This window comes from Anolis sagrei, chromosome 4, assembly GCF_037176765.1.
Source record: "Anolis sagrei isolate rAnoSag1 chromosome 4, rAnoSag1.mat, whole genome shotgun sequence".
NCBI lineage: Eukaryota > Metazoa > Chordata > Lepidosauria > Squamata > Dactyloidae > Anolis > Anolis sagrei.
In genome coordinates, this window is record NC_090024.1 from 125,141 (window position 1) to 144,259 (window position 19,119).

At 46.4% G+C, this 19,119-nt stretch overlaps 2 protein-coding genes across 2 annotated transcripts; both read right to left on the minus strand.

The window, feature by feature from the left end:
* Positions 1-719: 719 nt before the first annotated feature.
* On the minus strand, positions 720-11,108 carry LOC137096885 (zinc finger protein 420-like). The gene is made up of 4 exons (XM_067467166.1): positions 10,947-11,108; positions 4,911-4,988; positions 2,274-4,803; positions 720-2,186 (listed from the first exon to the last, which is right to left on the minus strand). The coding sequence occupies exons 1-3, from the start codon at positions 11,010-11,012 to the stop codon at positions 3,457-3,459; spliced, it is 1,491 nt and encodes a 496-aa protein (XP_067323267.1). The 5' UTR covers positions 11,013-11,108; the 3' UTR covers positions 720-2,186; positions 2,274-3,456.
* A 4,891-nt stretch (positions 11,109-15,999) lies between these two features.
* LOC132775221 (zinc finger protein 135-like) lies at positions 16,000-18,377 on the minus strand. Its single transcript, XM_060776068.2, has one exon. It carries the CDS (start codon positions 18,280-18,282, stop codon positions 16,990-16,992), a length of 1,293 nt encoding a protein of 430 aa, XP_060632051.2. The 5' UTR covers positions 18,283-18,377; the 3' UTR covers positions 16,000-16,989.
* Between the last annotated feature and the right edge of the window lie 742 nt (positions 18,378-19,119).

Genomic DNA, 19,119 nt, shown 5'->3' on the forward strand with positions numbered 1-19,119 from the left:
AGCAGGAATATTGCATTCAAATCACCCCTGACAGATGGCCACCCAGCCTCATATAATCCTAGAGTTGGAAGAGACCTCATGGGCCATCATGCAGTCCAACCCCATTCTGCCAAGAAGCAGGAATATTGCATTCAAATCACCCCTGACAGATGGCCACCCAGCCTCTGCTTAAAAGCTTCCAAAGAAGGAGCCTCCACCACACTCCGGGGCAGAGAGTTCCACTGCTGAACGGCTCTCACAGTCAGGAAGTTCTTCCTAATGTTCAGATGGAATCTCCTCTCTTGTAGTTTGAAGCCATTCCTCCATTGCGTCCTAGTCTCCAAGGAAGCAGAAAACAAGCTTGCTCCCTCCTCCTCCCTGTGGCTTCCTCTCACATATTTATACATGGCTATCATATCTCCTCTCAGCCTTCTCTTCTTCAGGCTAAAGAAGTATTTATAGTATTTATAGAGCGAATATCCAATTCGCTCTATAAACTTAGTATTTATATCAACTTAGTATTTATAGAGCGAATATCCAATTTTCACATGCGTATATTCCCCCTAACACGTACACACTACATAATCATTAACAGCATCCCGTTGGCAGAGTATCATGTCCCAAATATTTGTTTTCCCATTTGCCTTTTGTCCTACACCAAGAATGACGTGGTTTGATTTCTTAATCCTAAAAACAGACCACAACTTTATATGCTTTAATCATACTCATTTCCAAGTAAGTTTCTTATTTATTCTTATTTATTCTTATTAATTAGCTTCACAATCTTGATTTACTAGGTTTGATTTCATTATAAAATGCATCTGAACCTTTTGCCTGTTATTTACTTCGACTAACCAGGAGATGACGCTAGCTGACCTTGAGAAGTTCCAACCTATGGTTTCCTTGAAAGTCAGGTGTTTTCCATGTATCTTTTGCCAAGAACATTTTCTTCTTCAATATGACATTAATTTCTATTGTTTCAAATGACATGTTCCATTTAATATTTAACTTCCTTGATCCTGACCCATGAAGGCTTATTTGCTTTCATCTCATGGAACAAACTACTCCTATTAATTCTAGCGTAGAAATCTTTCTTGCCAGCGTTTCAAAGTAAGCTTTCAATTTTTCAAATATATTTTTATAATCATTATTTTTCATATTTCTCCACCTGACCGCCACAAGGAAGGCCGTCCAGCCCCGGAATGAAAACCCCCATCGCTGCAGAAGTGGAGTGCTGGCGCATTCAAGCGTAGGGACTGTCACAACGTTCATTAAATGCACCAAGTGTTGAATGAATTGAGATATTCTATACATATAAAAATGCTCTGTGCGTCATGAGTACCTTAAAAACAAAGGAACCAATAAACGAAATCACACCAAATTTGGCAACAAAATGTCTCACAACACAAGGAGTGACCATCACTCAAAAATTATGATTTTGTCATTTGGGAGTTGTAGTTGTTGGGATTTATAGTTCACCTATAATCAAAGAGCATTCTGAACTCCACCAACAATGGAATTGAACCAAACTTGGTGCACAGAACTCCCAAGACCAACAGAAAATACTGGAAGGGTTTGGTGGGGATTGACCTTGAGTTTTGGAGTTGTAGTTCACCTAAATCAAGAGAGCACTGCGGGCTCAAACAATGAAAGAACTAGACCAAACTTGGCACGAATGCTCCATATGCTCAAATATAAACACAGATGGCGTTGGGGGGGGGGGGGGGTATAGACCTTGACATTTGGGAGTTGTAGTTACTGGGATTTATAGTTCACCTATAATCAAAGAGCATTCTGAACTCCACCAACAATGGAATTGAACCAAACTTGGTGCACAGAACTCCCAAGACCAACAGAAAATACTGGAAGGGTTTGGTGGGGATTGACCTTGAGTTTTGGAGTTGTAGTTCACCTAAATCAAGAGAGCACTGCGGGCTCAAACAATGAAAGATCTAGACCAAACTTGGCACGAATGCTCCATATGCTCAAATATAAACACAGATGGCGTTGGGGGGGGGGGGGGATAGACCTTGACATTTGGGAGTTGTAGTTACTGGGATTTATAGTTCACCTATAATCAAAGAGCATTCTGAACTCCACCAACAATGGAATTGAACCAAACTTGGTGCACAGAACTCCCAAGACCAACAGAAAATACTGGAAGGGTTTGGTGGGGATTGACCTTGAGTTTTGGAGTTGTAGTTCACCTAAATCAAGAGAGCACTGCGGGCTCAAACAATGAAAGAACTAGACCAAACTTGGCACGAATGCTCCATATGCTCAAATATAAACACAGATGGCGTTGGGGGGGGGGGGGGGGACTAGACCTTGACATTTGGGAGTTGTAGTTACTGGGATTTATAGTTCACCTGCAATCAGCGCATTTTGAACCCCAGCAGTGATACAATTGGCCCACACTTCCCACACAGAACCCCCATGACCAACAGAAAATACTGTTGTCTTTAGTAACCCTTCTGACACCCCCTCATGACCTCCCCAGGGGTCCCAACCCCCAGGTTGTAATAGAGGAAAAAGGACACTGTAATAGAGGATAACATCAGAATCACTAGACTGGGCCACAGCAACGTGTGGCAGAGCATGGCTAGTTACCACTAAAATGGATAACTTTCTAATTGAGAAAATAAAATCTGTAGAGAACAATGTATTGTCGAAGGCTTTCACGGCTGGAATCAATAGGTTCTTGTGGGTTTTTTCGGGCTATATGGCCATGTTCTAGAGGCATTTCTCCTGACGTTTCGCCTGCATCTATGGCAAGCATCCTCAGAGGGAGTGAGGTCTGTTGGAATTAGGACAATGGGTTTATATATCTGTGGAATGGCTGGGGTGGGGCAAAGAGCTCTTGTCTGCTGGAGCTAGGTGGGAATGTTTCAACTGACCACCTTCATTAGCATTTGAAGGCCTGGCTGAGCCTGGGGAAATCTTTTGTTGAGAGGTGTTAAGCTGTGCTTGGTTGTTTCCTCTCTGCTGTTTTGCTGTTGTAATTTTAGAGTTTTTTAATACTGGGAGCCATTGTAGAGACCAATGTTTGTCATGACCACCATGAGGAGCTATAGAGGAAATGACACAAGAATTGCTTATACAGTAACGGCTAAATGAAACTTACCTATATTATGATATTATAATATATATATTGAAAATGTTATAAGGGCTTGTTTTAACCTCCGTTTTGCTAGTTAAACTGAATTATTGTGCCACAAAAGGCTGCAAGCCTAAAAAGAGTGTTGCCAACATGAGAAGTCTGGAAAGCTCTGCCTTGGAGAGTCCCTATGGGGTTAAATACCACTGTTCTCTCCAATGTAAATTCTATGTATATGTAGATTTGATCTCTCAGAGAAGCTCCTTCCGCATGCCGTGTGTTTATAGGTTTTCTCCCCAGTGTTCTCCTCCATGTTGATGTTTATGTAGATTTCTACTGTGAGTGAAGCTCTTTCCACACTCAAGGCATGTACAAGGTTTCTACCCAGTGTGAGTCCTTCGATGACTATTCAGACTTGAACGACAAGTGAAGCTCTGATTGCACTCCAGGCATTTATAGGGTTTCTCCCCAGATTGAGTCCTTTGATGCCTACGTAGAGCTCCACTCCGAGCAAAGCTCTGTCCACACTCCAGGCATTTATAGGGTTTCTCCCCAGAGTGAGTCCTTTGATGCCTATGTAGAACTCCACTTTGAGCAAAGCTATTTCCACACTCCAGGCATTTATAGGGTTTCTCGCCAGTATGAATCCTTTGATGTGAACGTAGACCTGAACTGTATTTGAAGTTCTGTCCACACTCCAGGCACTTATAGGGTTTCTCTCCAGTGTGAGTCCTTTGATGTGACTTTAGATGTCCCCTCAGAGTAAAGGTCTGTCCACACTCCAGGCATTTATAGGGTTTCTCCCCAGTGTGAGTCCTTTGATGCGAACGTAAAATTGAATTACGAGTGAAGCTCTTTCCACACTCCAGGCATGTATAAGGTTTCACCCCAGTGTGAATTCTTTGATGCATACGTAGCGCTGAACTGTAAGTGAAGCTCTGTCCACACTCCAGGCATGTATAGGGTTTCACTCCAGTGTGAGTCCACTGATGGGAATGCAGGCCTGTACTTGTAGCAAAGCTCTGTCCACACTCCAGGCATTTATAGGGTTTCTCTCCAGTGTGAGTCCTTTGATGCAAGCGCAGAGATGAACTGTATTTGAAGTTCTGTCCACACTCCAGGCATTTATAGGGTTTCTCCCCAGCATGAGTCCTTTGATGCTTACGTAAAACTGAATTATTAATGAAGCTCTTTCCACATTCCAGGCATTTATAGGGTTTCTCCCCACTATGAATCTTTTGATGTGAATATAGACCTGAACCGTCGGTGAAGCTCTGTCCACACTCCAGGCATTTATAGGGTTTCTCCCCAGTGTGAATCCTTTGATGTGAATGTAGACCCGAACTATGAGTGAAGCTCTGTCCACACTCCAGGCATTTATAGGGTTTCTCCCCAGTGTGAGTCCTTTGATGTGAATTTAGTTGTGCCCTCTGAGTGAACCTCCGTCCACACTCCAGGCATTCAAAAGGTTTCTCCCCAGTATGAATCCTTTGATGGGAACGTAGATGTCCAATCTCAGCGAAGCTCCGTCCACACTCCAGGCACGTATAGGGTTTCTCCCCAGTGTGAGTCCTGTGATGCGATCGTAAACTTGTGGGATGAGAGAACCTCTTTCCACACTCCAGGCATTTATAGGGTTTCTCCCCAGTGTGAATTGTTTGATGTAAATGTAAACTTCTCCTGCTCGTGAAGCTCTTTCCACACTCCAGGCATTGTGATGTTTTATCCTGCATGTCAACAGTGATATGGGTGTTTAATTACAAAACAGATATTTGACTCTTCTTCTTAAATTTCTTATCTGGAAGTAAGGTCAAGATTTCGGTAAGAATATCACCTTCAGAGGATTACATCTTCTTATAGTATTGGTTTCCTTACTGTATCCAAGAGGTTGCGCCACAAAATCCTTATTTCCCTGGTGAAAAAAAGAAGCAAGGGATTAAGAATGAGAGCCAGAAACCTTATTTACCTCCAAGACCCCCCCCCCCCCCACACACACACACACTTATCATTCATGGGCCGTGTTGAAAATGGGAATACCAAGTAATGTAGGCATCAGGTCTCAAGCACATACATAAAAACCATTCTCTGATTCTGAAAAAAGGGAATGAATCCAGAGAGAAGGAAGAAAAGAAGGGAGGGAGGGGGAGAGAGAAGAATGAATGATAGAAGAGGAAGAAAGGGGAACTGCTTCCAATATTGAAACGTCACATAGATTTCATTGGGTCAATCCCAAAAGTAGCTAAAGGAATGGAAGGCGGGCAGGCAGGAAGACACAATGGGGTTGCGGTGAGTTTTTCCAGCTGTATAGCCACGTTCCAGTAGCCGAAGGCCTGTCTCCACTCCTCCGTCTCCTCCTTTTTCATCTCTATCTCATCCTGAATTTTATCATTTTAACTTACACATCTGGCCCGCCCTTGGGATTGATTTTACATTGAATCATAGAATCATAGAATCAAAGAGTTGGAAGAGACCTCTTGGGCCATCCAGTCCAACCCCATTCTGCCAAGAAGCAGGAATATTGCATTCAAAGCACCCCTGACAGATGGCCACCCAGCCTCTGCTTAAAAGCTTCCAAAGAAGGAGCCTCCACCACACCCCGGGGCAGAGAGTTCCACTGCTGAACGGCTCTCACAGTCAGGAAGTTCTTCCTAATGTTCAGGTGGAATCTCCTCTCTTGTCGTTTGAAGCCATTGTTCCGCGTCCTAGTCTCCAAGGAAGCAGAAAACAAGCTTGCTCCCTCCTCCTCCCTGTGGCTTCCTCTCACATATTTATACACGGCTATCATATCTCCTCTCAGCCTTCTCTTCTTCAGGCTAAACATGCCCAGTTCCCTAAGCCGCTCCTCATAGGGCTTGTTCTCCAGACCCTTGATCATTTTAGTTGCTCTCCTCTGGACGCATTCCAGCTTGTCAATATCTCTCTTGAATGGTGGTGCCCAGAATTGGACACAATATTCCAGGTAAAGTGGTCTAACCAAAGCGGAATAGAGCATGGGGAGCATGACTTCCTTAGATCTAGACACTATGCTCCTCTTGATGCAGGCCAAAATCCCATTGGCTTTTTTTTGCCGCCACATCACATTGTTGGCTCATGTTTAACTTGTTGTCCACGAGGACTCCAAGATCTTTTTCACACGTACTGATCTCAAGCCAGGCATTGTCCCCCATTCTGTATCTTTGCATTTCATTTTTTCTGCCAAAGTGGAGTATCTTACATTGTATTTAGTTTGTGCTGTTCTATTGTATTCTTATGTTTTTATTGATTTAATTGTATTGTTGCATTGTTGTTTTGGTTTTATTTTATTGTAATGTACTGTTGGGCTTTGCCTCAGGAAAGCAGTCCCGAGTCTCCTTTGGGGAGATGGTGGTGGGGTATAAATAAAGTTATTATTATTAGTAGTAGTATTCTCTCCCGATATTTCATCTGCACCTGTGGCTGGCATCTTCAGAGGTTCTGTTGGAGGTGAGGCAAGTGGAGTGTATAAATATCTGTGGAATATTTGCAGACTCGAGGCAAGAAAGGCTACCTCTAGGCAGATACCCTCACTGATTGACTTTGCAAACTTCATGGCTACTCAAATGCCAATCCCTTAGACAAGAGTTCTTTCTTCCACCTTGGCCATTCCACAGGTATATAGACACTCCACTTTCCTCACTAACAACAGAGCCTACGAAGATGCCAGCCACAGATGCAGGCGAAAAGTTAGGAGTGAATGTTATTGGAACATTGCCCTTCGGCCCAAAAAACTGAAAGCATCCCAATGATTCTGGCCATGAAAGTCTTCAACAAGACAAAGAAACGGTTATTTACAACATTAAAAGGTGTCATTAATTCTGGATTCTGTGAATTACCAGGATGTGCTAAATGCTGAGGAACACAAAGATCGCTGGGCCGCCTCCCATCCCACAATGTCCGGGTCCACTTCCTGGATGGAAGGAAGGGAGGGAGGTCCGGAGAGAAAGAACTTGAAGGCCTGGCTGTTCCAATGTGCCTTCCCAGAATAGGAAAACTCCATTAACAAGTCCCAGAAGCACTTTATTAGAATTAAGATGGCTGCACACTGCACTTATCCCATAATCCTTACATACCACCTGCCACATCAGCACTTTTAATCCTGTACCCATTACTCTGCCGGGGGACATGAGAGAAGCCTCCTCGCAGGATTGCAAGATATCCGGCGTCCCCTGGGCAACGTCTTCGCAGACGGCTGATTCTCTCAATCCAGAAGAAACCAGAGACGACTTGCAGCATGCAAGCAAGCAAGCAAAACAACCAACGGACCTTTTCAGGACCAACCATGACAATAATCTCAATCAACATCGAAGGCATGTCAGCCGCCAAAGAACAACTGCTCTATGAGCTGTGTCAAGATAAGAAATGTGATGTGCTGTGTGTCCAAGAAACACACAGGGATGAACAACAGATACGACCCAAAGTTCCAGGAATGGTCTTAGTAGCACAGTATGGAAGCGCCGTCTTTGTCAAACCAGGCCTCCAAGTCAGCAGTGCCCACAACACGGAAGAAAACAATATCAAGGTTATAGTAGTAGAGCTTAATAACATCACCATCACCTCTGTGAACAAGCCCCCAAATGAAGATTTCTGCTTCTCCTCCCCCAAGAACTTTGACAGGCACCAAAGGGCGGTAGTAATGGGTGACTTCAACAGCCATAGCCACGTATGGGGCTATGCCCAAGAGGACAGAAATGGAGAGGCTGTCCTCTCCTGGTCTGAACTGCACAAACTATCTCTCATCCATGATAGCAAGCTCCCACCATCCTACAACAGTGGAGATGGCATCGAGGTTATAACCCAGACCTCCCATTTGTGAGCGACAGCATCATACAGCAATGCACCAAATCAGTGGGAACACCAATTCCAGTATGCCAACTGTTCCCAACTATAAGGCCTCAGGAAGTTTGGTTTAAACGAAGATACAACTTCAGAAAGGCAGATTGGACTAAATTCTCAGACAGGTTAGATGACATGATCACATCGGTCGCGCCAATCCCCGAGGAATACAAGCATTTTATTGAAATAGTGAAAACCTGCTCACGGGCCTCGATACCGAGAGGCTGCAGAACCCACTACCTTCAGGGCATCACTCCTGAAACAGCTGCCTTGTTGGAAAACTATTACAGGCTCCACAACAAAGACCCATTCAGTGAGCAAACCCTCCAGGCAGCGCAGAGCATTGTGTCCTCCATCTCTGAAGCCAAGAAAGAACCGTGGATCAAGCTGATCACAGAGGTCGACATGGGCAGGAGCAGCCAGAAGGCAAGGAGGTTGCTGAGACGGTTGAGCAATGACCCCTCACAAACTAAGACCCATGCCAACATAAAGGCAGATCAGATGGCACACCAACTCTTGAAGAACGGGAAACCCAACCTTGCCACCAAAGTAGGAAAGAAACCAATAGCCAGACAAGCAGAGATTGAGAACAACAACCTCCATGAACCCTTTACATCTACTGAATTGGACATGGCTCTCAACAAATGTAAAAATGGCAAAGCAGCTGGCCTGGATGATCTATGGATGGAACAAATCAAGAACTTTGGTCCCAAAGCAAGGCGCTGGCTGCTGGAGCTGATGAACAACTGCACTGCATCCTGTCAGATCCCCAAAATCTGGAGGAAAGCAAGAGTCATCGCCATCTTGAAGCCAGGCAAAGACCGTAATGACCCAAAAAGCTACAGACCAATCTCCCTGTTGTGCCACCTCTACAAAGTTCTGGAGAGACTTATTCTGCATAGAACTATGGAAAACCTAGACCCATGTCTGATTCCACAGCAAGCTGGCTTCAGGAAAGGCAAAAGCTGCACATCGCAAGTATTGAACCTCACTCAGCACATAGAAGATGGTTTTGAAAGGCAGCAGATCACAGGAGCCGTCTTCATAGACCTGTCAGCAGCCTATGATACAGTGAACCACCGCCTCCTCCTGAGGAAAATGTATAATATCACAAAGGACAACCACCTCACCCGCCTCATAGGAAACCTGCTACAAAACAGGAGCTTCTTTGTTGAGTTCCAGGGCCAGAGAAGCAGATGGCGGAAACAGAAGAACGGCCTGCCTCAGGGGAGCGTGCTTGCTCCATCCATGTTCAACATTTACACAAATGACCAGCCACTGCCAGAAGGGACAGAGAGTTTCATCTACGCTGATGATTGTGCCATCACCGCTCAAGCAGGGAGCTTTGAGATGGTAGAACAGAAGCTTTCCGAAGCTCTAGGTGCTCTTACTGCCTATTACAGGGAAAACCAGCTGATCCCTCATCCATCCAAAACACAGACATGCGCCTTTCATCTCAAGAACAGACAAGCATCCCGAGCTCTGAAGATCACCTGGGAAGGAATCCCACTGGAGCATTGCAGCGCACCCAAATACCTGGGAGTCACTCTGGACCATGCTCTTACCTGCAAGAAGCACTGCCTGAACATCAAGCAAAAAGTGGGTGCTAGAAACAATATCATACGAAAGCTGACTGGGGAGGCACAACCTGGGGATCACAACCAGATACAGTGAAGACATCTGCCCTTGCGCTGTGCTACTCTGCTGCTGAGTATGCATGCCCAGTGTGAAACACATCTCACCACGCTAAAACAGTGGGTGTGGCTCTTAATGAGACATGCCGCATTATCACGGGGTGCCTGCGCCCTACACCACTGGAAAAATTACACTGTCTTGCACCACCTGACATCCGCCGGGAAGTAGCAGCCAATAGTGAAAGGACCAAGGCAGAGACATCTCCAGCTCATCCCCTGTTTGGGTATCAGCCAGCACGTCAACGACTTAAATCTAGAAATAGTTTTCTAAGATCTACAGAGACACTCGCTGGAACACCTCAGCAAGCGAGAGTCCAAAAGTGGCAGGCTCAAACCCAGAACCCGAATCCATGTCTGATACCAAATGAGAGACTCCCCCCTGGGCACACAGAGGACTGGGCGACCTGGAAGGCACTGAACAGACTGCGCTCTGGCACCAAGTCATGCGGAGCCAACCTTCAGAAATGGGGCCACAAAGTGGAATCCTCGACATGCGAGTGGGGAGAGGAGCAAACCACTGACCACCTGCTGCAATGCACCCTGAGCCCTTCTTCCACATGATGCACAAGGGAGGACCTTCTTGCAGCAACACCAGAGGCACTCCAAGTGGCCAGAGACTGGTCAAAGGACATTTAATCAACTCTCATACTCACAAATTTTGTAATCTGCGTGTTTGCTTTGTTCTGGTAGAAATGTCATATAATTTGACTGGTTGTTCTGACACGACAAATAAATAAAGAAATAACTCTGGCCCGGCCCAGTTTTATTGTGTCTTGGTGTATTGTTTAATATTGCTTTAACTGTTTTTAATTTGCTTTAGTAGTAGTAATTTTATTGATTAGCCCTTAGGCCACATCACAATAAGAAACAGAACAACAAGGCCTGACAAGACCTGATCACACTCCACGTAGAAAGTTAAAATAAGACACTTGTAATAATAATACAGTAAATACATATGATAAGACATGATAAAACTGATAAACTGATCAAGCTGAGTATATACATTATCATATTTCATTATCACCCCTACAATTTCCCCCAATCAGCCCTCCATATGTGGTTCTCAGGCGTATTGTTTTGCTGAAGTACAGAGCTGTTTTATATGTTATTTTTGGGTCTTGGCCACACATAAAATATGTTGTTCTGATGTGAGAATCCCAACACATTGTCCGTTTGAGATATGGACCAAGGTGGAAGTCTCTCACCTTTTGATGATACAATTTGCGATCAAACAATATGTGAAATGCTATATCCTCAATTTCGGGTGCACCACAGATACAACTCCGTTCGTTATAAGGGATGCTGTTAAATCTCCCGTATCTCACCATTGTCTGGAGCTGATCCAATCTGGCTGGAGTGAATACTTCCCTGAGATGTTTTGGCATTTGCATTTTTAGGTAGTTAGCAGTTTGCAAGGTACGTTTATATTGACTCAGCCATTTGCTTCAGGTTGTGTATTGTTATGTTGTGTATTGAGGCCTCGGCCTTTGTCAGCCGTATCGAGTCCTGCCAGGGAGATGCTAGCGGGGAACAAATAAAGTTAATAAATAATAATAATAATAATAATAATAAATAAATGTCCCCGGGAGGGAGCGCCTTTCCCTCGAAGAAAGGAAGGCAGGAAGGAAGGAAAGAAGGAAGGAAGGAAAGCAGAAAGGCAGGAAAGAAGGAAGGAAGACAAGAAGGAAAGAAGGAAGGAAGGCAGAAAGGCAGGAAAGAAGGTAGGAAGGCAAGAAGGAAGGAAGGAAGGAAGGAAGGCAAGAAGGAAAGCAAGAAGGAAGGCAAGAAGGAAGGAAGGCAGAAAGGCAGGAAAGAAGGAAGGAAGACAAGAAGGAAAGAAGGAAGGAAGGCAAGAAGGAAAGAAGGCAAGAAGGAAGGAAGGAAGACAAGAAGGAAAGAAGGAAGGAAGGAAGGCAAGAAGGAAAGAAGGAAGGAAGGAAGGAAGGCAAGAAGGAAGGAAGGAAGGCAAGAAGGCAAGAAGGAAGGAAGGAAGGCAAGAAGGCAAGAAGGAAGGAAGGAAGGCAAGAAGGAAGGAAGGAAGGAAGGAAGGCAAGAAGGAAAGCAAGAAGGAAGGCAAGAAGGAAGGAAGGCAGAAAGGCAGGAAAGAAGGAAGGAAGACAAGAAGGAAAGAAGGAAGGAAGGCAAGAAGGAAAGAAGGCAAGAAGGAAGGAAGGAAGACAAGAAGGAAAGAAGGAAGGAAGGAAGGCAAGAAGGAAAGAAGGAAGGAAGGAAGGAAGGCAAGAAGGAAGGAAGGAAGGCAAGAAGGCAAGAAGGAAGGAAGGAAGGCAAGAAGGCAAGAAGGAAGGAAGGAAGGCAAGAAGGAAGGAAGGAAGGAAGGAAGGCAAGAAGGAAAGCAAGAAGGAAGGCAAGAAGGAAGGAAGGCAGAAAGGCAGGAAAGAAGGAAGGAAGACAAGAAGGAAAGAAGGAAGGAAGGCAAGAAGGAAAGAAGGCAAGAAGGAAGGAAGGAAGACAAGAAGGAAAGAAGGAAGAAAGGAAGGAAGGCAAGAAGGAAGGAAGGAAGGCAAGAAGGAAGGAAGGAAGGCAAGAAGGAAGGAAGGAAGGAAGAAAGGAAGGAAGGCAAGAAGGAAGGAAGGAAGACAAGAAGGAAAGAAGGAAGGAAGGCAAGAAGGAAAGAAGGCAAGAAGGAAGGAAGGAAGACAAGAAGGAAAGAAGGAAGAAAGGAAGGAAGGCAAGAAGGAAGGAAGGAAGGCAAGAAGGAAGGAAGGAAGGCAAGAAGGAAAGAAGGAAGGAAGAAAGGAAGGAAGGCAAGAAGGAAGGAAGGAAGACAAGAAGGAAAGAAGGAAGGAAGGCATGGGGGGGGGGGGCGGCCACGGAGGCTTCGTCTCTTCCCGGGCAGCCGTGTAGTTGGGGGGGGGGGGGGGGCTTGAGGGGCTTCAGCCCCCCCCCCAAATTCTGATGGTGGTCCACGAGAAGGCCTTCCTGGTGCATTATTCGAACTGTTATGTTTATTCCTCTCATGATCTGATCACCCTACTACAAAAGGTTTGCTAGGCTAGACCCTCTTTCACTCAGGCTCAGCCCCCCCCCCAAACCCAGCCCCCCCTGAAAAAAACTCAGCCCTCCCCCCCCCCCCCCCGCAACGAAATCCTGGCTACGGGCCTGTTCCCGGGTGAAGCCACCCCCACCCCCCATCCCCAAGGGAGGCCGAGGGAGACATACCGCCTTCCTTCTCTCTCTCTCTCTCTCTCTCTCTCTCCCGGTTTCCCGCTTGACAAAGAAAACAATGGCGGCGGGCGGGCGGGCGGGAGAGGCTGGCTCTGCTGAGGGAAGCCGGAGAAGAAGAAGAAGCCACGCCCCCTCCTCCTCGTCCTCCTCCGGACCGGCCCCCGCCCGCCCTCCCATTGGCCGAGCCCGGGACGCCCCGCCCACCGGAGGCCCCCATTGGCTGCACGCCCGCCCGCCGCTCTGCGCCTTCCCTTGACAGTCTGCGCGGAAAGATGGGAGAGTGAGGAAGGAGGGAGAGAGGGAGGAGAGAGAGACAAATAAATACATGAATGTCTTGTCGAAGGCTTTCATGGCTGGAATCACTGCTCTCTTGTGGGTTTTTCCGGGCTATAGAGCCATGTTCTAGACTAGAGGCATTTTCTCCTGACGTTTCGCCTGCATCTATAGCAAGCATCCTCAGAGGGAGTGAGGTCTGCTGGAACTGGGGGAAAGGGGTTTATATGTCTGTGGAATGATGACCAGGGTGGGACAAAGGACTCTTGTCTGCTGGAGCTAGGTGTGATTCTGGCTAGGTGGTCAGTTGAGTCCAAGGCTCCCTTTGGGGGAAGGCAGGCTCGCAGCTCGGGAGGGATGATGAGGATCCTGGACTCCTCCTCATGGCTGAGCCTGGAAGCCCAGGTCTCCGCGGTGGCCGGGAGAGGTTTCCCACCATTAAAGCTTGTGCGCCAGCTGCACCCTTACCTTGGGAAGCCTCACCTGGCCACAGTGGTCCACACTCTTGTTCCATCCCAAATAGACTACTGCAACGCTCTCTACGTGGGGTTGCCTTTGAAGACTGTTCGGAAACTTCAACTGGTCCAGCGGGAGGCAGCCAGATTGCTCACCGGAGCGGCGTACAGGGAGCATACCACCCCCCTGTTGTGTGAACTCCACTGGCTGCCGATCCAGTTCCGAGCACAATTCAAAGTGCTGGTCTTCACCTACAAAACCCTATACGGTTCCGGCCCAGTGTATCTGTCCAAACGCATCTCCCTCTATGTCCCACCTCGGAGTCTAAGATCTTCTGGGAAGGCCCTGCTCTCGACCCCGCCTCTATCACAAGTGAGGTTGGCGGGGACGAGGAGCAGGGCCTTCTCGGTGGTGGCCCCCCACCTGTGGAATTCACTCCCCGGGGAAATTAGATTTGCGACCTCACTCCTCTCCTTCAGGAAAAAACTGAAAGAAAGGAGATTCCATCTGAACATGAAGAAGAACTTCCTGACTGTGAGAACCGTTCAGCAGTGGAACTCTCTGCCCCGGAGGGAGTGTGGTGGAGGCTCCTTCTTTGGAAGCTTTTAAACAGAGGCTGGATGGCCATCTGTCAGGGGTGATTTGAATGCAATATTCCTGCTTCTGGGCAGAATGGGGGTGGACTGCATGATGGCCCAGGAGGCCTCTTCCAACTCTTTGATTCTATGATTCTATGGTGGGCATTGACCTTGAGTTTTGGAGTTGTAGTTCACTTACATCAAGAGAGCACTGTGGACTCAAACAATGATGGATTTGGACTAAACTTGGAACAGATACTCAATGTGCTCACATGTGAACACTAGCGGAGTTTGGGGGAAAGAGTCCTTGACATTTGGGAGCTCTAGTTGCTGGGATATATAGTTCACCTACACTCAAAGTGCCCCTTGAATCCCACCAATTATAGAATTGGGCCAAACTTCCCACATAGAACCCCCATGATCAACAGAAAATACTGCAGGGATTTGGGAGGAATTGAGAGTGATTTAGGGGAGATGTAGTTCACCTACCACCGAAGAGCACTGTGTTCCTAAGACCATGAAAAATATGTGTTTTCTGATGGTCTTTGGTGACCCCTCTGACACCCTCTCGCGACCCCCTCAGGGGGTCCCGACCCACAGGTTGAGAAACGCTGCCTTAAGACAAGTGGTATTCATAATGTAATAGCACACAGGTAGCTCAGCTGTTAGACCCGAAGCACCGTGTCTTTAAACAGCCAAGGATAAAGACATGCCATTACAAAAATATATTTGGTTAGCAGAGGATGGATGTTTCATCAAAGTGGAATTTGCAGTTGTCATTTGCTGTTGCCCAAAAGATATATTTATTTACTATTATTTAGTAAATAAAGGGAATATACGTTCCCTTAAAACCTCTTCTTTAAAACATGCACTCAAGACACAAAACAAGGCAGCCTTCTTGGAAAAAGAACATATCAGGTTTACTAACAGACTTGTCTACATTCCCCAGGCAGGTCTTTACGTGTCTTGAAGCGTATCATCCACATGTCCACAAGCGGACACACCTGCCTCCAAAGAGGGGGCAAACAGACTGATCACGCCGAAGTCCAGGAGCACAAACACCCCCCTCCCTGAAGTCCAAAAGCACACTGGACACAAACCGGGGTGCCCACGTCTGCACACGCTCAGAACCGTCACGGCTATAGCTCCTCCCACACCAAAGAGGAAGGCCAAACTGGGGAATCAACATACACACAGAATACAGGCTAACCATTGTATACATTAACAAAAGGTCAGTGGAGGCTTCTGGGAGGTTGCTATTCCCAACATCCATTATTCAGAATTTCTTAAATTTTGGGTAAGGACATAATACAAAACACACACACAAGTAATAGTGATATTGTTGTAACTCAGCGTGTGCCTCATGTAGCTACTAGTGATAGTAGGAGGAAACGAGGCTTGGAAGAAGAAGACGCTCAGCAACAGCTGAAGCGCATTAGGGAATTGTTCTTAGAGCCTACGGATGAGGAAGACTTTGAGGGGTTTACTCGTGAGGAAATGGAGGTGGAGGATTACCGTGGTGTAAAGCGAGTAGCACGCAGCTCAGTCAGTGATGGGGAATCTATTTCCAAACGGCTTAAAGATGTAGCAGATTGCGGGGAGTTTGACAGCGAGGATGAAGAGCTGGATTGGACCAGGGTCCAAGAAGTGTTAGATGTGGTTAATGCTCCAACTTCCAGCGATGAGTTCCATGGTTTCACAGACACTTGGGTTTCAGATACTGCTTCGCAGGATGCAGTCCGAAGTGCAGAATGGCAGCAATGGAGAAGTCGTGATTCACCTGTGGAAATGGATGCACCTGGAGGTGAATCCAGTGACTCTGATGAGATTTACGGAGTAGCTTGGGAGCAGTCTAGTTGCAGAGTTCAAAGTGTTGTGTTTCCCTGTGCCTTGTTCCTAAACTCTTGCCTTGAGTTCCTGCTTACAGCTTCGTGGCTTCCTGACTGTGTTGACGACCTTGCCGGAATTGGAATCGTGAGTCTTATCTCCTGCCCTGACCCTTGGACTGCCTTGACCACTCTACGCTCCTGCTTATCCCCTGTGACTTCGTTGGACCGCTCCTCATGCTGAATACTGCTTAATGATTTGTTTGGACTTCAGAATTGACTGAGGTTTGACGCTGACTTCAAGCCTTTTGCCTGTGTTATTCTTGCTTTCCTTTTCGCAGCGCTGACTGCCTGGACCTTTGTTTATTTACATTCCTGCTGGCTGCAAGCTCTTTTGTGTTTATTGCTCTGCTTTTAAGAGCCCCTTTTCATGTGTTAATTGACATTAAAGACCTTCTGTTAACTCTTTAACTGCTGTTCTGCCTTGCTGGTCCGCCTGGGTCTTCACAGATATCCTTTTTCACCCACAGTTCTTGAGCTGTTCTTGCCATTTTTTGTATTATTTTAATTTAAATGGTTGAAATTATTCAAAGCCAAATTTAATTCATTTGATTTGGCCATTTCCTTATTGTACATCTTCCCTCTTTGTACCCCACACATCTTATGTAATTCTATATGACCAATCCAAACGTTTGTATAATCCTTCCCAATCTTCTTCAGTGTTCAATGTATTGTCGAAGGCTTCCATGGCTGGAATCACTGGGTTGTTGTAGGCTTTTCCGGGCTGTATGGCCATGTTCTAGAGGCATTCTCTCCTGACGTTTCGCCTGCATCTATGGCAAGCATCCTCAGAGGTAGTGAGGTCTAATGGAACTATGCCATGTGCCATGTGTTTATAGGTTTTCTCCCCAGTGTTCTCCTCAGTGTTGATGTTTATGTAGATGCTTACTGTGAGTGAAGCTTTTTCCACACTTGAGGCATGTATGGGGTTAATCCCCAGTTTGAGTCCTTCGATGACCATTCTTACTTGAACAACAAGTGAAGCTCATTCAACACTCCAGGCATTTATAGGATTTCTCCCCAGAGTGAGTCCTTTGATGCCTACGTAGAGCTCCAGTATGAGCAAACCTACTTCCACACTCTAGGCATTTATAGGGTTTCTCCCCAGTATGAATCCTTTGATGCAAACGTAGATATGAACTATCAGTGAAGCTCTGTCCACACTCCAGGCATTTATAGGGTTTCTCCCCAGTGTGAGTCCTTTGATGTGAATTTAGATGTCCCCTCAGAGTGAAACTGTGTCCACACTCGAGGCATGTAAAGGGTTTCTCCCCAGTGTGAGTCCTTTGATGTGAACATAGATTTCCAATCTCAGTGAAGCTCCGTCCACACTCGAGGCACGTATAGGGTTTTTCCCCTGTGTGAGTCCTTTGATGCGAACATAAACTTGAACGACGAGTGAAGCTCTTTCCACACTCCAGGCATGTATAAGGTTTCTCCCCTGTGTGAATTCTTTGATGTTTATATAGATTTGAACTTTCAGTGAAGCTCTGTCCGCACTCCAGGCATGTATAGCGTTTCACTCCAATGTGAGTCCACTGATGGGAACGCAGGCCTGTACTATGAGCAAAGCTCTGTCCACACTCCAGGCATTTATAGGGTTTCTCCCCAGTGTGAGACCTTTGATGCCTACGCAGAGCTTCACTTTGAGCAAAGTTCTTTCCGCACTCCAGGCATGTATAGGGCTTCTCCCCAGAGTGAGTCCTTTGATGCTTACGTAGACCTCCACTATGACCAAAACTATTTCCACACTCCAGGCATTTATAGGGTTTCTCCCCAGTATGAATCCTTTGATGTGAACGTAGACCTGAACTATCAGTGAACCTCTGTCCACACTCCAAGCATTTATAGGGTTTCTCTCCAGTGTGAGTCCTATGATGCGAATATAAATTTGTACGGTGAGTGAAGCTCTTTTCACACTCCAAGCATTTATAGGGTTTCTCCCCAGTGTGAGTCCTTTGATGTGAATTTAGGTGTGCCCTCTGAGTGAACCTCCGTCCACACTCCCGGCATTCATAAGGTTTCTCCCCAGTATGAATCCTTTGATGGGAACGTAGATGTCCATTCTCAGTGAAGCTCTGTCCACACTCCAGGCACGTATAGGGTTTCTCCCCAGTGTGAGTCCTTTGATGCGATCGTAAACCTGAAGGACGAGAGAAGCCCTTCCCACACTCCAGGCACGTATAGCGTTTCTCCCCAGTGGGAGTCCTTTGATGTAAATGTAAACATCTACTGCCGGAGAAGCTTTTTCCACACTCCAGGCAGTTTGATGTTTCCTCCATGTCAAGAGTGATATGGGTGTTTATTTACAAAACAGATACTTGACTCTTCTTTTTTAATGTCTTATCTGGAAGTAAGGTCAAGAATTCAGCAAGAATATCACCTTCAGAGGATTACGTCTTCTTATAGTATTGGTTTCCTTACTGTATCCAAGAGGTGGCTCCACAAAATCCTAATTTCCCTGGTCAAGAAAGAAGCAAAGGATTAAAGATTATCTGGGCACCACAATTCAAGAGAGATGTTGACAAGCTGGAAAGTGTCCAGAGGAGGGCGACTAAAATGATCAAGGGTCTGGAGAACAAGCCCTATGAGGAGCGGCTTAGGGAACTGGGCATGTTTAGCCTGAAGAAGAGAAGGCTGAGAGGAGATATGATAGCCATGTATAAATATGTGAGAGGAAGCCACAGGGAGGAGGGAGGAAGCTTGCTTTCTGCTTCCTTGGAGACGAGGACGCGGAACAATGGCTTCAAACTACAAGAGAGGAGATTCCATCTGAACATTAGGAAGAACTTCCTGACTGTGAGAGCCGTTCAGCAGTGGAACTCTCTGCCCCGGAGGGAGTGTGGTGGAGGCTCCTTCTTTGGAAGCTTTTAAACAGAGGCTGGATGGCCATCTGTCAGGGGTGCTTTGAATGCAATATTCCTGCTTCTTGGCAGGGGGTTGGACTGGATGGCCCATGAGGTCTCTTCCAACTCTGTGATTCTATGATTCTATGATTCTATGATTCTATGAGAGCCAGAAACCTTATTTACCTCCCTGCCCCCCCCCCCCCCCCCCCGTGTCCCTCCCCCTTTACCTTTCATAGAGATGTGCTAAAGACGTAGATGTCCATTCCAGCA